Source organism: Gymnoscopelus braueri, assembly GCF_963280865.1.
Source record: "Gymnoscopelus braueri genome assembly, chromosome: 14".
NCBI lineage: Eukaryota > Metazoa > Chordata > Actinopteri > Myctophiformes > Myctophidae > Gymnoscopelus > Gymnoscopelus braueri.
In genome coordinates, this window is record NC_137619.1 from 30993940 (window position 1) to 31013784 (window position 19845).

Sequence of the window (19845 nt, forward strand, 5' to 3'; positions counted from 1 at the left end):
AGGTCAGGGTACGATTCCCACTTGGGTCACCTAGAATCTTGTGAAAAATGATGGTGTTTTTTACTTTACTGGAATATTACTGTACTTTTACTTCCACTCCACTACATCTGCAGGGGCAAATATTGTACTTTACTCCACTACAATTGTTTGAAAACTTTAGTTACTTTGCAGATATAAATTGTTATATTATAAAACATACATATTAGAAGTGCCACTATCTATGAAATATAAAGATTACAGCTCACTAAATGTGTTTCACTGTCAAGCCCAAGTTCTTCTGAGATGAGACAGCCTACTTCACAGGATGTGTGCATTAGCATAACCTTTTTCAGCTTGGTAGAGTAGATCAATTCACTTCAAGATCCCCTCCCCCTTACCTCAAATCTCCCTCTCTCTCTTACCAAGGCTATTTGAAAATAGCCAATCTACATGCTAGACCGGCTACTTTCAATCCACTACAATTGTTTGAAAACTTTAGTTACTTTGCAGATATAAATGATTATATTATAAAACATAAACATTAACCACTTTAGCCCTATTTTATACCATTTGAAAATAGCCAATCTACAAGGTTGTAGATTGACTACTTTCAGACATTTTAGTCCTTTTGCTTTTGGTACTTTAAGTATATTTTGATGCCAATACTTTTGTACTTTTACTCAAGTAACACTTCACTGTTTCAGCTGAAGTGAGATGCCCCTTCTGTGTGTAGTGTCTTCTTATCACTAGCCTCGATCTCCAGGCTTTTATTGCTTAGTTTTGCTAAAATCTTATCACATACAGCCATCTTATCAGCTATATCAGTAGTATAGTGGTTAGTGAATGTGACCTGCAAAGTTAGAGGTCAGGGTACGATTCCCACTTGGGTCACCTAGAATCTTGTGAAAAATGATGGTGTTTTTGACTTTACTGGAATATTACTGTACTTTTACTTCCACTCCACTACATCTGCAGGGGCAAATATTGTACTTTACTCCACTACAATTGTTTGAAAACTTTAGTTACTTTGCAGATATAAATTGTTATATTATAAAACATACATATTAGAAGTGCCACTATCTATGAAATATAAAGATTACAGCTCACTAAATGTGTTTCACTGTCAAGCCCAAGTTCTTCTGAGATGAGACAGCCTACTTCACAGGATGTGTGCATTAGCATAACCTTTTTCAGCTTGGTAGAGTAGATCAATTCACTTCAAGATCCCCTCCCCCTTACCTCAAATCTCCCTCTCTCTCTTACCAAGGCTTTTGAAAAAAGCCAATCTACATGCTAGACCGGCTACTTTCACTCCACTACAATTGTTTGAAAACTTTAGTTACTTTGCAGATATAAATGATTATATTATAAAACATAAACATTAACCACTTTAGCCCTATTTTATACCATTTGAAAATAGCCAATCTACAAGCTTGTAGATTGACTACTTTCAGACATTTTAGTACTTTTACTTTTGGTACTTTAAGTATATTTTGATGCCAATACTTTTGTACTTTTACTCAAGTAACACTTCACTGTTTCAGCTGAAGTGAGATGCCCCTTCTGTGTGTAGTGTCTTGTTATCACATACAGCCATTTTATCAACTATATCAGTAGTATAGTGGTTAGTGAATGTGACCTACAAAGTTAGAGGTCAGGGTACGATTCCCACTTGGGTCACCTAGAATCTTGTGAAAAATTACTTTACTGGAATATTACTGTACTTTTACTTCCACTCCACTACATCTGCAGGGGCAAATATTGTACTTTACTCCACTACAATTGTTTGAAAACTTTAGTTACTTTGCAGATATAAATGATTATATTATAAAACATAAACATTAACCAATTTAGCCCTATTTTATACCATTTGAAAATAGCCACTCTACAAGCTTGTAGATTGACTACTTTCAGACATTTTAGTACTTTTACTTTTGGTACTTTAAGTATATTTTGATGCCAATACCTTTGTACTTTTACTCAAGTAACATTGCACTGTTTCAGCTGGAAGTCAGATGCCCCATTCTGTGTGTACTGTGTTCTCATCTCATACAGTTATTTTGCATCTGTACTGGTAGTCTAGTGGTTAATGAAATGTTTCTCAAAGGTTGGAGGTCAGGGTTCGATACCCACTTGGGTTGCATAGAACCTTGGGAAACATCTTGAGGTGTTTTTTTTACTGTACTGGAGTATTAGTGCACTTTTACTTCCACTCCACTACATCTGCAGGGGCAAATATTGTACTTTTACTCCACTACAATTGTTTGAAAACTTGAGTTACTTTGCAGATATAAATGATTATATTATAAAACATAAACATTAACCACTTTAGCCCTATTTTATACCATTTGAAAATAGCCAATCTACAAGCTTGTAGATTGACTACTTTCAGACATTTTAGTACTTTTACTTTTGGTACTTTAAGTATATTTTGATGCCAATACCTTTGTACTTTTACTCAAGTAACATTGCACTGTTTCAGCTGGAAGTCAGATGCCCCATTCTGTGTGTACTGTGTTCTCATCTCATACAGCCATTTTGCATCTGTACCGGTAGTCTAGTGGTTAATGAAATGTTTCTCAAAGGTTGGAGGTCAGGGTTCGATACCCACTTGGGTTGCATAGAACCTTGGGAAACATGTTGAGGTCTTTTTTTTACTGTACTGGAGTATTAGTGCACTTTTACTTCTACTCCACTACATCTGCAGAGGCAAATATTGTACTTTTACTCCACTACAATTGTTTGAAAACTTTAGTTACTTTGCAGATATAAATTGTTATATTATAAAACATATACATTAACCACTTTAGCCCTATTTTATACCATTTGAAAATAGCCGATCTACAAGCTTGTAGATCGGCTACTTTCAAACATTGGAGTACTTTTACTTTTGGTACTTTAAGTATATTTTGATGCCAATACTTTTGTACTTTTACTCAAGTAACATTTTGAACACAGGCCTTTTAGTTGTAATAGAGTATTTTTATATTGTGGTATTGCTACTTTTACTTAAGTAAAATGTATGTATTTAATGTTTCATTCCTGAGGGTTATATTTAATAGCCCACTGAGTGCAATTTACCAAAATACATCTTGATAATATAACCCATACAATTATTTGTTTCACTTCTCAACAAGTTCAGCTTCAATTGCAGCTTCTATCTGTTGACTGAAAGCAGCCCTGTCTCAAATAGACACAACATGCCTATGTCTGGGCATTAGTTGCTCTCTACCGCCATCTAGTGGCACCACATAGAAAAAAGCGGTACCACAAAAACAGGTGGTACCACAGGGGCACCAGAGGGGTACCACCACTGACATTATCAAGTGCTAACCACTGTACATTTAAAGGAGAAGTTCACCCAAAAAATGACTTATTTTCTATCAATTGCACACCCTATGAAGCCTTGAATCCATGGATTATTTTTTGTTTTTGTCGCATTCCTAAGCTAATAATTTGATTCCCGTCTCCTACCGGCTAATGTATCCGGTAGGAGAGACAAAGTAGATTATTTGTGTCTCCTACCGGAAATACACACGGTCATCAAATTATTGTCTTAGGAATGCCACAAAAACAAAAAGAAATCCATGAAATCAAGGCTTCATGGAGTGTGCAATTGATAGAAAATAAGTCATTTTTTGGGTGAACTACTCCTTTAAGAAAGGAGTGGAGGCTCATAATGTCTGGCATGTCCAGACACCAAAAAAAAACTATAAAAACCCAATAATAAAAGTGGATGGAAAAGATTAAGAGATCTAGAGAAGAGGCCGTCAACATTTGGATGAATAATAGAGAAGAAATGGTCGTACAGGATGGTCGTAAAGCAGTAGTATGTGTTGACAAAGACATGGATACAAACAAGGTAGAATCAGGAGCTAAAAGTTTTCTGACACAATGGTTTTCAACCTTAGCCAATCAGGATGGAATATGGGAAATCGGACAGATCCGGGTTGATCACATGACTATAGAGATACTGTGTACCAATTTGCATGACGTTTGGATAAAATCTGTAGAAGTAATGTCAAAAAATGGGTTTTGCACAAATCGGCCTCCTGGTGGCGCTATAACAGGCCCATGTGAAAAATTTGGGGCAGAGGTTCTGAATTGGCATCGAGGGAGTGTGTGTGCACAGTTTCGCAGCGAGCGGGCCAACGGTGCCGGATATTAGCTGGTAACACACGGACAGGACACACACACACGGACGGACGGACGGACGGACGGACGGACAGGGGGTAAAACATACTCTCTCGCCATGCCTTTCGGCCTGGCGGAGACAATAAATACATAACAAATTTAAAATATCACACACTTCCTTCCTTGGCAGTCCATCGTTGTCGAAGATGACGTAGCTTCCTTGCGTTGTGATGAGTTTGTCAGTGGTTATCTTTGCTGGCGACGATGCCACTGTAGATGACTATGAAGCCCGATTCTGGAACCACATATCCTACCGCAGGCAGGACATGCAAGGCCTGGATCAGAAGGCTGAGATGGTACTGGTTCAGCATGAAGGTGTCTTTGCTGGCGCCGCGCCATCCTTTGCTGGGTGCGTTTCTCCTCAAGGTGTGTGACCCCTTCGTAGCATAAAGAGCGCCAGAGTGGCCGATTAGCTGCAGCTGACTCCAGATCGTTGGGCTTGATGTTGCACCTCTTTAAAGTCTGTTTTAGCTGATCTTTGTACCGCAGCTTTGGACCACCGGGCTTCCTGCTGGCTGACAAGATCTGTCCATAAAGCACCTGACGGGGCAAACGGCAGCCAGGCATCCGGATGACGTGGCCGACCCACCGGAGTTGCCTCCGTGCTACGGTTGCCTCAATGCTGATGGAATCAGTGCGTTGGAGAGTGTCAGTGTGAGGGACACGGTCCTGCCAGGTGATGCCAAGGATGCGTTGGAGGCATCTGATGTTAAATGCATCAAGACGTCTGATGTGACGCCGATAGACAACCCAGGCTTCTGACCCATATAGCAGTGTAGACACGCACACTGCCCTGTAGACTGCCACTTTTGTTGGTGTTCTTAGGTGGTTGTTTTCAAACACACGAGAGCGCAGTCTGCCAAAGGCATAGGAGGCTTGGTTGATACGGGCCTGGATATCATCATCAATTTGGCAGGAGGGTGTCAATATGCTGCCGAGGTAGCTGAACTGCTGGACAACCTTGAGGGGAGTGCCGCTGATGTTGAACACGGGGGGTGGAGATTTTTCTGGCGCCATGATCTCTGTTTTGTGGATGTTGATCACAAGACCTAGTGAGTGGTAAACAGAGGACATGGTGTCCAGGGCACGTTGCATGGCAGTTGGGCTGTGGGCCAGAAGAGCACAATCATCTGCATACTGTAGCTCGTAGATGTTGCTGACCAGGGTCTTGGTCTTGGCTTGAAGGCGTCTGATGTTAAACAAGCTCCCATCAAGACGGAACTGTATTTGCACACCACACACACACACACACTATGTCATTTCAATTCGATTTAAATTCATACGATCAACCTGGCGTCCCTGAGCATGTTCATTATTGGCAAAAATTAATATGTTATATATAACATATTTTCGAGAATAGCCGAGAATCTTTAAGCTCACAACACGTCACACCAGATCAGCTATTGTATTTTATAAGCCATTTTGCAAAAGGGGGGCCGCAGCTGGAGGCTGTGGCTATTTGGGGTTCCTTAACAGGAAAAGCTTGTTCTGCGCTGACAGACTGGTGGAGGCAGACGGCTGCAGCAAAAGAATGGAGCTAAGCCCGTTAGCGTGTCATTATCTCTTTGCTTGCACGTTTCTGCTCACTGTCTCCATACACTCCCAACATTAACCGTACATCTCACTCCTCATTAAAACCATGGCACACCAGGGACAGCTGAGGCAGGGGTTTCATTCTAAGCCCACTGGACTGAGGATCCTCCTGTAAACTCCCATTAGATGTTGAGAGGTAATTAAATGACCAGACTGACATGAGGCCATTAGTCACGCTCTTAATCTTAGTGCCCATGCCTTCCTCAGCCCTTTTATGTAACACTAGCATACACACATACAGTACACACACCACACACAGGCTATAGGGCCAGAGTCTGAGCATCTTTTGTATGGGTGCAACAGTTAATCGAACTAATCGATTATAAAAAGTAATCGATAATCGATTTTAATAAAAAAGTAGAATAAGGAAAAAGATTAAATATCTCGAGACATGCCACCCTTTTCACATTGTCCTGTTATAGCGCCACCAGGAGGCCGATTTTGCTAAACAGATTTTTTTATATTACTCCTACAGATTTTGTCCAAACATCACGCAAATTGGTACAAAATATCTCTATAGTCATGTGTTCAAGACGGATCTGTCGATTTTTCATATTCCATCCTGATTGGCAAATTTCAAACATTGTTGGCCCACAATAACCTACCTGACCTTGCGGAGACCTGTGCACTTTTTAAAATAATATCCCATACACTACCTTTTAAGTGGTTAATCAGACTAATCAATTAAATAGTTGATTACAAAAATATATTATATATGTAGGCCTATGTATATAGACTAATGTAGCCGTAGCGCTGTAGCTCAGAAAGATTATACATTATTTAATCTGATATCAGTGGGGACAAGTTAAATTGTCATGACTCCATTGCCGGTGCCAACAAAGCCAGAGTGCACAGTGACTATTCAGCTGTGTCCAGAGATGGGGTCATCATGACCTGCAGGGACGTGCTGGCCACTGGGAAATTTGGGACAATTCCAGAACGGCCACGCCAATCCAGGCCGCACGGCCGGTGGGCTCCCGTTTTAGGATTATTACGGTCATTTCCGGGTCGTGCGGCCCAATTATTAGTTACGTTACTGTTTTGGGCTGGGATGCTTTTCAGCAGTGGCGTAATCTACATAGGGTTGCTGGGTTAAAATAGTGAAATCCCCCCCCCCAGCCCACCCCTGTCTCTCAAAACACCTTTCTTGTACCAGCTATCTGCAGTTGTGTCCCAGCACCTTCCTGTTCATGCACATATAGATTCTTGTCATTCTGTGAAGGTCTAAGTGAAGACCAACTTGTAATATTGATATAGCATAGCTGGAAGTCACAGGAATCCAGATGAAATGCAGTGCATTGCTAAACAACACAGCACAGCATGACTGCATGGATTACCTTCCCAGTATAGCATGGTGCCAGCCACCAGCCACTAATTGGTGCTATGGGTGACGTCAGCCCAGCTAGCAAAACAGATTACTTTGACAAACACACCAACACCGACCGACCTAAATGCCAAATTCCCTTCCAGTAGCAGCCCCACTTTCCGTATGAATGAGAATCATCTCTATTGTACACAAAACAACATGTTTTTAAACACAGAAGCAGAAGTCGCCCTGCTGGCAAGCTGACACAAAAACATAACCGTCTGAGCTGGCAAATATAGATCATCAGTGTCTCTCTTTCCCTCTCCTTTTCTCTCTCCCCCCTGCTTAAATCTATCTCTCTGTTTCTTACTAGACTCTCTCCCCTTCTTTCGCTTACTGTCTGATTGCAACTTGAGGGAGACAGGCAGTACAAGAACCCTTCAATCTGTAGCTGAGAGCATCTGAAAATGTATTCAGTACCCCTCACTCTATGACCCATGAACAACTGATTTTGGCTAGGTTTTTACAAATCAAATCAGGCTAAAACTAAAACAAAACTTGAATTTGTTTTAGTCCTTTGACCCCCGCTCCAGTTTCCAAGAAAACAAAGCCTCCAGTGGGATATCAGAGGCTGCTGTTCATGGTCACTCAACTGTGCTGTGTTTCTGCCGTGCCGCAATAACAGAGGAGAAAGTAAATCCCATTCCAACAAAATGACTGCTTGTACACAAGCTCTTAATCAATATGCAGATCGATATTATGCACTAATAAGTTTGCCCTGGCTTGTTATTTCTGTTTATTACAGTCACACTATAAGGGGAAATGGTACAAATCTCACTGCACTGCAATGACGCCCTTCTACTGAGGTGTGAAGGACCCTTCCTGTCATTTGCTAGGGGAAAGAAACAAGACAGTAAGAAAACAATGGGGTATTAAGGGACATCTATTCCACACCAATGTTAATGATAACTATAAAGATAACTATACCCAGCAAGCACAGTCAGGACCCGGACCAATCAGTGACGTCTCGATTGGGGCTAGATCAAGTCAAACCAAGACAAGTCAGATCTGGCCCAGAATATCACCTGATTTCAACCAAAATTAATCCTGACCACAAAAACGTCACTTCCAGGACGTCATCTAAACACATTTCTCATCACCCAAAATTGCTGTCCAAATGTCCATATGATGTCCCGGTGATGACGTCCTGTAAATGACGTAAAGATCATCCCCATATGGGCTGTGATCTGGCCTAGTCCTGAACGTCACCGGGGTGATGACCGGGCGTCATCATAACGTCATCATGACGTCATTGTGCTTGCTGGGTAATGATAATGATGTGATCATCCACACTTATGAACATTCTGTAAACATGTTGAATGATGTGTCAAACATTTTGATAGGCTGTTAGTGTATTGTTTGTCAAATCGCTCTGGAATTGATCTCAAAAGATATTGTTCATCACTGTCGTTGAGTTATAACAATATTAAAAATATCTATATTTATACTTGTGTCAACAGCCCTATACACTGTTTCCTGAGACATGGAGTTCTCACGAAGTGCTATCATAAGGGCGTTTCCCATCCCATGAGTGTGATATAAGAGCAAAATGGCTGATTTGTGAATATGGTAAATTTTGCATTGTTGTCATCTCTCCACAGGCAAAGATTAAGTTTCACCAGGGAGCAAATACCACTAAATATGCACTGTATCGACATCCTCGTATAAGCACAGCCAATGTAAAATAGCACTCGCGTATTGACTGAAGACAGCACCGCCGCCGTAACACAAGTGTGACACCAGCTGCACAAAGAGAAAATAGGGAACCCCATGAACATTGCATAGGATTAATGGTCGCATACAGAGTCACAAGTCAGACTGATGGGAGTGCAATTACAGAACGTGTGGCCCCAGTGACAGCCCAGATGTAAATAAGTGTGGGCCGGCTCCTCGGCTGTTAACCCATTCAAACCGGGAAAGCATCTGTGTAATTTCAGATTTCTTTGGCTATTTTTTAATAGCTATGAGCTTGTAGATCTGTTATTTTTGAAAAATCGTGAGAATTTGTGCAAATCTTTCAATAATATATATATATACATATATATTTTTTTACATTTTGAACTCAAATCTTTGCTTCTGCAGGGTTCCCTGAAACAACATATTTTGAGATGGGGGTCCGCGGCCAAATGCATATCCTTTTGGGGGTCCTTGACATGAAGTAGTTTTGTGCACCACTGATATAGCAACATAGGTTTTTCAGAAAACTGTTAGAATTTAGGAGACATTTGTAGAAACGGCCACACACCGGGGAAAGAGATCAGACCGCTGCTGATCCCCACTGTACAGATGTGGTGAGGGTAGAGGGAGAGAGACTAGAAGGAGAAATTCTATCAAATAGCTCAATCTCGTTTTGGAAGAAGGGGGAGGGTGGCAGTCCTTCGGGTGCGAAGTTGAAGGAGGCCTTTGAAAATCAATGCCATTTGAGAGCAGAAAGCTTGCAGAACAAAAGTGTTCAGGGCCTTTGTAGAATCAGTAGTTGTACAGGTGGGTTTCCGGAGCACCGTGGGACACATGAACATTTCTTGAGGTACTATAAACTCTGTTGAGGGTCTTTTCCATTGGAATTAAAGATTTGAATTCCACCGTCTTAGAAATGGTGAAAAATAGGTATATTTCTGTGTATATTTACACAGAAATGTCAGCATGTACCCTTGAGTGCACACACGCACAACACACACACACACACACACACACACACACACACACACACACACACACACACACACACACACACACACACACACACACACACACACACACACACACACACACACACACACACACACAGCTATGAGCTATGACTGCTGGTTGAGAGAAGATGTTTCTTGCTCATGCTGAGTAGCTACGAGCTTCGACAGAGCTGTTTTTGGCCTGCATGAAAAATTCAGTAGGCCTACTCTCTTCACTCTTGCAACGTTCGCCCTACATACAGCACACAGACACAAAGACACACACACACACACACACAGACACACACGCGCACACACACGCCACAACATTAATCAACGCACACATGTAAGCATGCATGAAGAAACACACTGTACTGCACAGTGATACACTACATGATATTCAGCAGCCTCACATTGTTTATGTACGAGTGAGCAGAAGCCATCACAAAAGGGTTGTACGTACATAGCAGGCAATTAAGTTGACGCGCCGCCCTTATATATCAACTTTTATTGACGTTTGCTCGATAGATTGAGACAGCCTTGAAGTGTCTGTTGTTGTTAATCTCCTTCTATCCCTATTCGTCCGCGTTTACTTGGGGACTGGCGTTGAGCGGTTACATTTTCAATGTCACTAGAGAATTGTTAATGAATCTGGTTATTGCACTGCACCAACGTGTGTGTTTCCTCATTTAAGTGTTTGAACGTGTGTGTGTGTGTGTGTGTGTGTGTGTGTGTGTGTGTGTGTGTGTGTGTGTGTGTGTGTGTGTGTGTGTGTGTGTGCACTCGAGGGTACGTGCTGACATTTCTGTGTAAATATACACAGAAATATACAGTAAAGCTACTATATCTATTTTTCACCATTTCTAAGACAGTGGCATTCAAATCTTTAATTCCAAGGGAAGAGACCCTGTGCGTGCGTGCGTGCGTGCGTGCGTGCGTGCGTGCGTGCGTGCGTGCGTGCGTGCGTGCGTGCGTGCGTGCGTGCGTGCGAATTATTGCGTGTGGTATATGTGTAACAGAGAATGCACACACCGCACATCTCCCAAGTAATCAGGTCAACACCTTAACCCCCCATCCATTTTCATTAGAAGTGAATGACAGGAGTGGTTGGAGAACAGAGTGAAGGAAGGGAGAGAGAGAGAGACAGAGAGAGAAAGAAAGAAAGAAAGAGGGAGAGGGAGGATAAGGAGCGATGCTCCCAACAGGCAGACTGTTAAACCACAACACACTGTCCTCGGCAGCCAAACTCCCTCTGTTCATATTACATAAGCTTCTATATAGGCTACTACTGCTTCTTAGAATAGTCAGCGGGGACGGGATGACTGATTGTCTGATCTCAACCATAATGTACCTTCTCTGTCAAAGATGGTGAGCATTAAGTGACAGACAGAGACTTAGCCTCTTTCAACCTGGCATCCCTATTTTGGCCATGAAATTACAGGGGAAATGTTAGATTTTCGGTAAGTTCATGTATTTAAAACCGTTTCAAACCGTTTCAGAAAATGTCAAAATGTATTCCAGATCAATAAAAAAAAGAAAAGTAGCCGATCTACAAGCTCACAATGTGTCGCATTTCCTATTAGAGATAGGAACAGGCTCACCCAGGTATAGTCAACCAGGCTAGTAAGATCATTGGAGAAAAACAATTGCAACTTCAGGACATATACATCTTTATTGTCTTGAAATAGGGCTTAAGTGGTTAAACAGTGATGCTTCACATTCCACAAAATATATACACTTAATATATACATTGTATAATTACATGCGTGGTAATGTGCACGTAATATTCAGTGCATATATTTAGGTACATATCTTCCAAGAATGTGGCTCATCCCTGGTGCGGGCTCATTGATGCAAGATGCGTGCCACTGCCAAGTCATCTCCATCTGAGAGGTATTTGTGGCACCCGTTCACTCTGGCGCTATCCACTCGGCTCCACGGCTCCACGGAGTACTTTTCCAATTTGACTTAAGTCCATTGGAGAGGAAAAAATGGGGGGTATTTCCACTGTGACTGACTTGCCAACCTCTTTCGCTCTGAAGTGTATCTGGGTCAGGCCACGGCGGCGAGCCGTGGCCATATGTGGTCCGAGAGGTGAGATGGGGAAGAAGGGGACAAATTGGATGAAAGAGCAGGAGGGGATAATTTATCTGAATTAGGAACTGAACCCCCATTTGTTTTTGTTGTTGTTGGTATATACAACACATTAAATAGTAATGAAAGTAAACCATGGGTATAATATGGACAGCCGTGGCTGAATGGGTAGGTCGCCCGGGAAACAGAAGGCCTGGTCCATGTACCAAAGTGTCCCTGAGCGAGACACTACTGTAACTGCTCCCCAGGCGCTGAATGGCACTGCTCCTAATAGTTAGGATGGGTTAAATGCAGAGGACAAATTTCTGGGCCAAGAAATACAAACGAGTGGGGACCACAAGTATACCTCTCCACCACGACCATGACCACAACCACCCACTGCACCCTCATCACATGCCTCACAGACATAAAAACCTAGATTCAAAAGAACTTTCTCAAACTCAACTGCTTCAAATCACCATCATCATCATCAGCCCCGACTCCCTCACCCGCTCCACCCAGGACTCCCAGTCCCTTGTCACAACCTCCACCCACATCCGCAACCTAGGTGTCATTTTCGACCCTATACTCTTTCGTTCCTCTCCCACATAAACCATGTCACCAAAACAGCACTCTTTCACCTTAGGAACATTGCCCGTCTCCGGCCCTCCCTGACATCCTCTGCTGCCGAAACACTCATCCACGCCTTCATTTCATCCCGGTTAGACTACTGCAACAGCATCCTCCATAGCATCACCTCCAAAACCCCCAATAAACTCCAATATGTTCAAAACTCAGCTGCCCGCCTGCTCACCAGCACCCGCTCCAGAGACCACATCACACCAGTCCTCCACAACCTCCATTGGCTGCCTGTCAAACAAAGAATTCACTTCAAAATGCTCCTCACCACCTATAAGGCACTCCACAACGTGGCTCCCCCCTACCTCTCTGACCACCTTGAGCCCCATGTCCCGTCCCGTTCCCTCAGGTCCAGTGATGCCGGCCTCCTCGAGGTCCCCAAGACCAGGCACCGAACTTGGGGCGACAGGGCCTTCTCTGTGGCTGCCCCCCTCCCTCTGGAATGCACCCCCCAAACCAGAGACGCCCCCTCCCTCCCTACCTTCAAAACCGCCCTGAAAACCCACCTGTTCACAATTGCCTTTCCCAGCTGACTTTGTATCAACTCTTGTTTTTAGTCTTTTATTGCTTTTATCTCCTATCGTACTCGCTTATCTTAATTTTTCCCCCCCCTAATAAAGTTGTTGTTGTTACTTACCTAAATGTCAAATACTCAGCAAAAATGGGTACAGGCTCAGATGCAAACAGATCGATAGTTTTCTCTCTTTCTATATAGGGTTTGGTTAACAAGATAATTGTATGAATATATGCATGCACTACAGCATGTGTTTATGTACATATTTATGTATGTAGAAGTACTTATATAAGTAAAGTGTAAGTATGTCTGTTGACATGTCTAACCTATGCATTTACTGTGCAGTACTGTATATGTATGTACTGTATGCTTGGATGTATTTACTGTATGTTCAAAAAGATATTATACTGAATACATTTCTACCAATTTGTATGCTCAGATCTCAATACAAATCCATCATGCAGCGATCGAAAATGAGGCATTTTCTGAATCAATAGCAGGGGGAAGGAGACATCAAAATGTAATTGAATGCATGGAAACACCACACATCAATAGGGATGCTCTTGAACAGAATATAACAGGTCTTCCTGCCTGGGTGTTTTTGATATGGGATCACATCCAAACCTAATCAAATAAGTGATGTGATCCCCTATCTATCCCCTTGCACCCACCCACACTGCAGCTAAAACAAGCAATACCAAATACATTTACTGTATATGTTAACCCCCATCCTGCCCACATACACTTTTGGACTAATTTATGAAGCATTTAAAATTACTTAAGATTATGATAAAGAAACAGCAGCCATTACTTTCTGCTACAGACAGAGAGAAAATGCACCTTGCCATGCACTGATGGTCATATTGCTTAAGACTGTGTGTGTGCTGTAAGCGGCAGGCAATCTACGACATTGGTTTCTTGGTTAGCAGAAGTTATCGCAGATGGAATGAGGAGCATCCACCGAAGGGTGAAAGCAAAGGGAATGAAATGAAGAAATCAAATCTGCAACAGAGTCCTGCGCAAGCACAAAGGAGAAGATTATCACTTCGTAGCCCCAAGACATTACATGGCCAACCTGAAATTATGACCTGTTACCTGTAGCATACATCCAGCTACTGCTGCCCTGATTTTGCTTCTGTAGATTACAGTACAGTATATAAAAAGAAATTGGGAGACACAGTGAGCTATAATCCGGAGGCGATGTTATTAGAGGAAGCTGATATTATCCAGGACATCTGAATTAGGGCTCGGCTTTGATGTACGAACATTCGTCATGCAAGATACCACCAGAGGTTTTGCTTAAGTTGCTTAAGTTGCATGTAGGAGCAGCACTGCTGTTTTCACAATGGCATTTTTTGTTTTGTTTCTTTAACCTTAAATTGTCCCCTCACTAAATCAAAGGAAAATGATGAGCAGTATTATAGAGACATATTCCAAATGTCAATATCTCGCTCCAAATTGGTTCTTTAGACAAAATCACAAGGCCAGTATTCAAAATTAAAGAACAAGAACCTCAAATATTCCCATAGACTTATTTAATCACTCTAGATCCTTGGAACAAACATATCTCTGCTGTCCAGCGCGAACCTGCTAACTCCAAAACGCTCATTGTTCAGGAAATGAAAAAACGAAATATACGTTTTTCAGGAAATGAAGAAAACCTTTAAACCTTTAAAACAAAGCAATACTGCTTCATCAAAGTTGGTATAGTGACTTTATATATTGTCAGATACTTGCATGTGTCATTATATTATCAACACTTCACCCAAATCCAGCGCATTTAAGACTAAAGCGGAGTTAAGCGTTTCCGACGAGCAGAAATCCATCTCAAGTGGATTTAGGAGTCCGAACAGCTGACAATAGCTCTGCTGCTGAGGGAAGGTTAAAAATTCCCAAAAGCTAACAAAGGATCTCCAAGCTCACAATGCATCACAACGTGTGAATTAATGCCCTGATGCTTCATGACACTTATTATATAGGCCTACAATAATAAACAGGACTTTAAATATTACAATAACTTCTGCAAAGAGTCGGAGTTTCAGTAGAAGAAGCGCGACAGAAATGCTATGAACTCCTTTCTTCTTGTCACATTGCTCTCCTCATTAAACACTTCATAGATTTTAGAAATATAATTACTTGTTTTCATAACATTAGCGTCAGTGCTAAGTTTGATAAACAGGTACACTGCATAGTTTTAACAGACTACGGGGAGTTTGTTTACGTGGTCCTCCTCCTTGCTCACTGCGCAACGCGCTCTGCTCATGCTGTGAAAAGGCAGCACTGGAGAGGAGAGGGGGGGAGTTGTTTGTTTTTGACGGACAGTTTGAGGATCCAATGGAGTTGGGGGTTTTCGTCAGAGGCGCTTTTTAATACTTTTCATAGGTTAATTTTTTTTTTTACACAGACGTAAAGGGTGTTCAAAAGCGTTGATTTATAAAAAAAAGCTGAAAAATTGAGTTAGCTGGTTCGTCCTGGACACCGACGCGATATATTAAGGTATATATCTCAGCGGCAGCTAGGGGTGTGCCGATACACTAATTTCACGAAACGATACGATACGATATTGGGCACACAACTTCGATACGATTTCAATACGATACGATACGATACGATACGCCCTTTTTTATTATGAAAATATATGGGGGAGAAAAAAAGCAAATGCAAACAAATATTTCTGTTTTTGCATTATTCAGACATGCAAACTTGTAGCTTTTCAGCTTCCACTAGCCGTTTTGAATCCAATAGGGCAATAGTGTGACACCTGACCCGAAAAAAAACAACATGTTGTCACCCTTTTCACCTCGGGGCTGTTTGCATGCCTGATTATTATTATTGTAAAAAAATAAATCGCGGGACGATATATCGGCTCACCACTAGCGGCAGCACAGAATTTCACCAGTCTCTCAGTAAGTCAGTCAGTCAGTCAGTCAGACAGACACATACACACACACACACACACACACACACACACACACACACACACACACACACACACACACACACACACACACACACACACACACACACACACACTCACACTCACACTCACACTCACACACACACACGGCCTGAAAGATCTAACAGTAAAGAAATACTGTGCAGGCAGTATAATGAGCATTCTTCAAACCCCTGTAACTCATTTTGCATCCATTAATGTCAAATGGTTAAAACCTTATCCTGAAACATGCTTGAAATAGCATTCGGGGTGTGTGTTTGCACGCTCGTGTGTGTGTGTGTGTGTGTGTGTGTGTGTGTGTGTGTGTGTGTGTGTGTGTGTGTGTGTGTGTGTGTGTGTGGGAAGGGGGGGGAGGTCGGGGGGTGCTGTACTTTTGCATTTCATGAATGTTGTAATGCACATATTTTTTCCACTCACACAAAGCTCACATTGCATTGCATTGTATGGTACATGAACACTAACTGCCGTTCAGTCATACACTTTCATCAAGATAAACCATTTTTGCAATGATATTGCATTACATTTGCCGGTGTGTGTCCTGTGATACAACAGATTTATCTGCGCAAGCATGACACAGAATCTGTGAGATCACAAACCCCCCCTGAAGCAGAGCCTAAAATTTACAGTAAAACACACAGTTAACCCTTCAAGGGCATAACTTAAGATACACAGATATAACATAATACAATCCACAGAAATCCATACAATTAACATACTGACATAGTGAAGCACTAAATACCACAAGGAGGAGGAGGCTGGGGAGGCAGAGGTTTGATCACTGACAAGCTACAGAAGAGGTGCTATGACCTATGCTGCTGAGCGTGTAGTATGGAGAGTGGCCGGTGTTCTGCTTAAGAAAGATCGCCTAGAATGAGTGTGTATGTGCTAGCGAATGAGATTAGAGGGTGACTAATGAGCGTGGGGAGTAGCCTGACTGCCTGAACTTTAACGATGCTCGATTCTACGCACCTCTCGTCTTTATGGACAACAAACACATAGAGGGTTTGACCCCAGAAATGTCTGATTCATTTACTTACCTTTCTGTACACTAACATGTTGGGTGACTCATCAGCTACCCCGTTGGTACCCTGTCCAACAGTGTTGGTCTGTGCCATGATCCAGAAGTTTAATCTGCTGCAGCAAATATCAGGTGCTCCTATGGACAGTAGGGACACATCCAAAAATCAGACAAATAATACAACTTCAACATGAATTGCCCCAATTTTGCCAAGAACTTGGCCTGGCGGCAAAGAAGATCAACGCTCAACACATTTGACATTTCCATGCTGTGCACGGACATGCCATGTTCCAGTCTGTGCACACATGTTCACACATCTGCCAAGGTCTGTGCAAGGACATTATTTTGAAACAAGGTGCAAAAAGGGGGCTGGCACCTCAAATGGATACAGGCACCTTGTCGGATCCAGTTATTAGCAATGAATGAACTACACACGGAATAGTCTATGGCGGGATTAGGACTGTTTTAATATTAGCTATTGTACAAGCAATGGCTGTTACAAAGTGTAGAGGTATGTTGTTTATTACCATTTTCTCTGTTGGATTCCGCATGTCAAAATAGCGGCTGTTAAATCCAGAGCTAAGCATGCAGGGTCATCTCCTTGGATCAGTGAGAATATCCACAATTTTAAAAGACAATGTAGGAGTGCTGAACGTAGGTGGAGGAACACAGGGCTTCAGTTTCACTAGTAGGCTACTAACAACCGTTGAAGGTCTTAATGGACTCTTACAATAAGTTAGTTAAGAATATGCGAGCTATAAGTATTTTTCTGTTCTAATTTGTCCCAATATTTATATGGTCCTAGATTTGTCTCTTAACCACTTATACTTCACTGACCGTGACCAGGGTCTCCCAGGGGTGTGTACTTGGCCCCCTTTTCCCCCGTCTATTGAAATCTTTTCACCGAAAATAGCCGATCTACAAGCTCACAACAGTGAGTTTGTAGATCTGCTATTTTTTGCAGAATATTTGCCTCTTTTCTCCAAGCGTTCACCTATTATGTCATGCTCAGGGTTGTGGTTAAATTCAATTTTAATTTTAATGTGTGTACATCTTCAAGTGAATATGTCTTCAGTGTTGATCCTTTTTTTTTACTTTAGGCTGACAGGATCTCTGCTCCGATATCATTCACTGAAACCTTCTTCTTGCCCTGTTGATATTATACCCCTCAACATTTCATGCACATGTGTTGTGTATTCTGGCAGCTGGGAAAGACAATATTACCTATTTGGAAAACACACACGCACACACGCACGCACGCACGCACGCACGCACGCACGCGCACACACACACATTCTGTCAGGGTTTTGACAACACCATAAGAACAAACAATCTTTTAATGAATTCTGACACTGGTGATGGGTCCATAATTGTGTTGTTGGATTGAGTGCAGCATTTGACTAAACCTCTCCAGCCTGTACCCAGTCTGAGGTCCACAGGCAGGATCGGAACCAGCTGGTTGTTCCTGAGTAGAGGCTGGAGACAAAGGGTGTTTTTGTTTTGTTGTAAAGCACTTTGTATTATTATCCTCATTATTATTATTATCATCACAAAGGATTCAAAACCAAGCTTGATTTCCATGGCCCCAACTAAGAACTTTGGGGGAGAGGTATTGACAAGGCAAGGTGAGGAGGACCCAGACACTAAAACAACAAATACCTCAAATGAACACAAAACCCCTCCAGCAGACACACTCATCCAGGATGCAGTGCAGAAGAGTATGCATTCAGTTGAAGGTGCACACACAGTCAAAGCCTGTAAGACGCTGGAAGTGTAAGGAATTTTATATAATATGTTATCCTATAGGTACCTAATCATCCTGTCTTCACTTCATGCCACCACAGGACATTCTCACAAGGATTATCATACAACACTGAATAGCCTGTATAGCCTAAAACGGATACCTGATAGGTGCACTAGAGACATCTGGGCTATAATGTCCAAAATGTAAAAAAAATAAATCAAATCAAATCAAACATTTTAGAAAAATGAAGTAATGTAAAGTAGGTACACATGATGTGAACATGCACAGTAGGCTACATCATTATCAGACACAAATGTATCCTTCAACTTCTTGTTTATGCCCCAAAATGGTTTTGTAGCAATTTGTAACAATTGTAGAAATATTAGAGTCTAATATTTCTACAAATGCTTAAACATTCGACAATTAAGGTCCGATGATTAGACCTTAATTGTCGAATGTATGTATGTAATGTCTAATCATGTATACTTTACTTTAAAACATTTTCTAAATGTTTTATTTTTTAACATTTTGGACAAAATAGCCAATTTTACATCGAGGTGCCCAGATGTCCCTAGTGCCCACCTATCCTGTTACCCTGCAAACAGCGAAGTCATCTCACCTTCTCGTTCTCGACATGAGCACTACAACACACGTTTTTTTTGTTTTCCCATCCGCGCGGCTCTATCATTTCAGCACCATGGACAGCTCAGCTGCGGTATACAGCAAAACGCCCGCACTCGTATAGTAGCCTAATCAATCGCTCCCGTCCGTCGCCAGCATGCAACACTACAGCAATGTCGTTCATTGATGATTTACCTGAAAGAAATGCCCGCAGCCCACGATCGGACTCCTGATTCCTTCCTTGCAGAACAGTTGTGTGTGCCTTGCGTGCGCTACGTCAACTGGCAGACATAGGAATGTGAGGTTAAGTCATTTGCAATTGCAACGAGAAGAAGCAATAAGCATTCGATGCAGACTTCACTTGGTACTGTTCTCTCCTCCTCCCCCTGGTAAAATGATGCTCAAAAGCTCGGGAGCGCGGCACTCGGTGTGTGTGTGGACGCGCAAAGGTTTAAGCTATACGACCTGTTTGGGTAACA

General features: G+C 42.1%; 1 protein-coding gene across 1 annotated transcript in view; it reads right to left on the reverse strand.

The window, feature by feature from the left end:
- The window catches only part of rgs7a (regulator of G protein signaling 7a), a 94030-nt gene extending 76896 nt beyond the window's left edge, over window positions 1–17134 (reverse strand). The window contains exon 1 of the mRNA XM_080450187.1: window positions 17021–17134. Within this exon, the coding sequence (XP_080306313.1) occupies window positions 17021–17098 (78 nt within the window). The 5' untranslated portion in view covers window positions 17099–17134. The remainder of the gene's footprint in view (window positions 1–17020) is intronic.
- Window positions 17135–19845: the final 2711 nt, after the last annotated feature.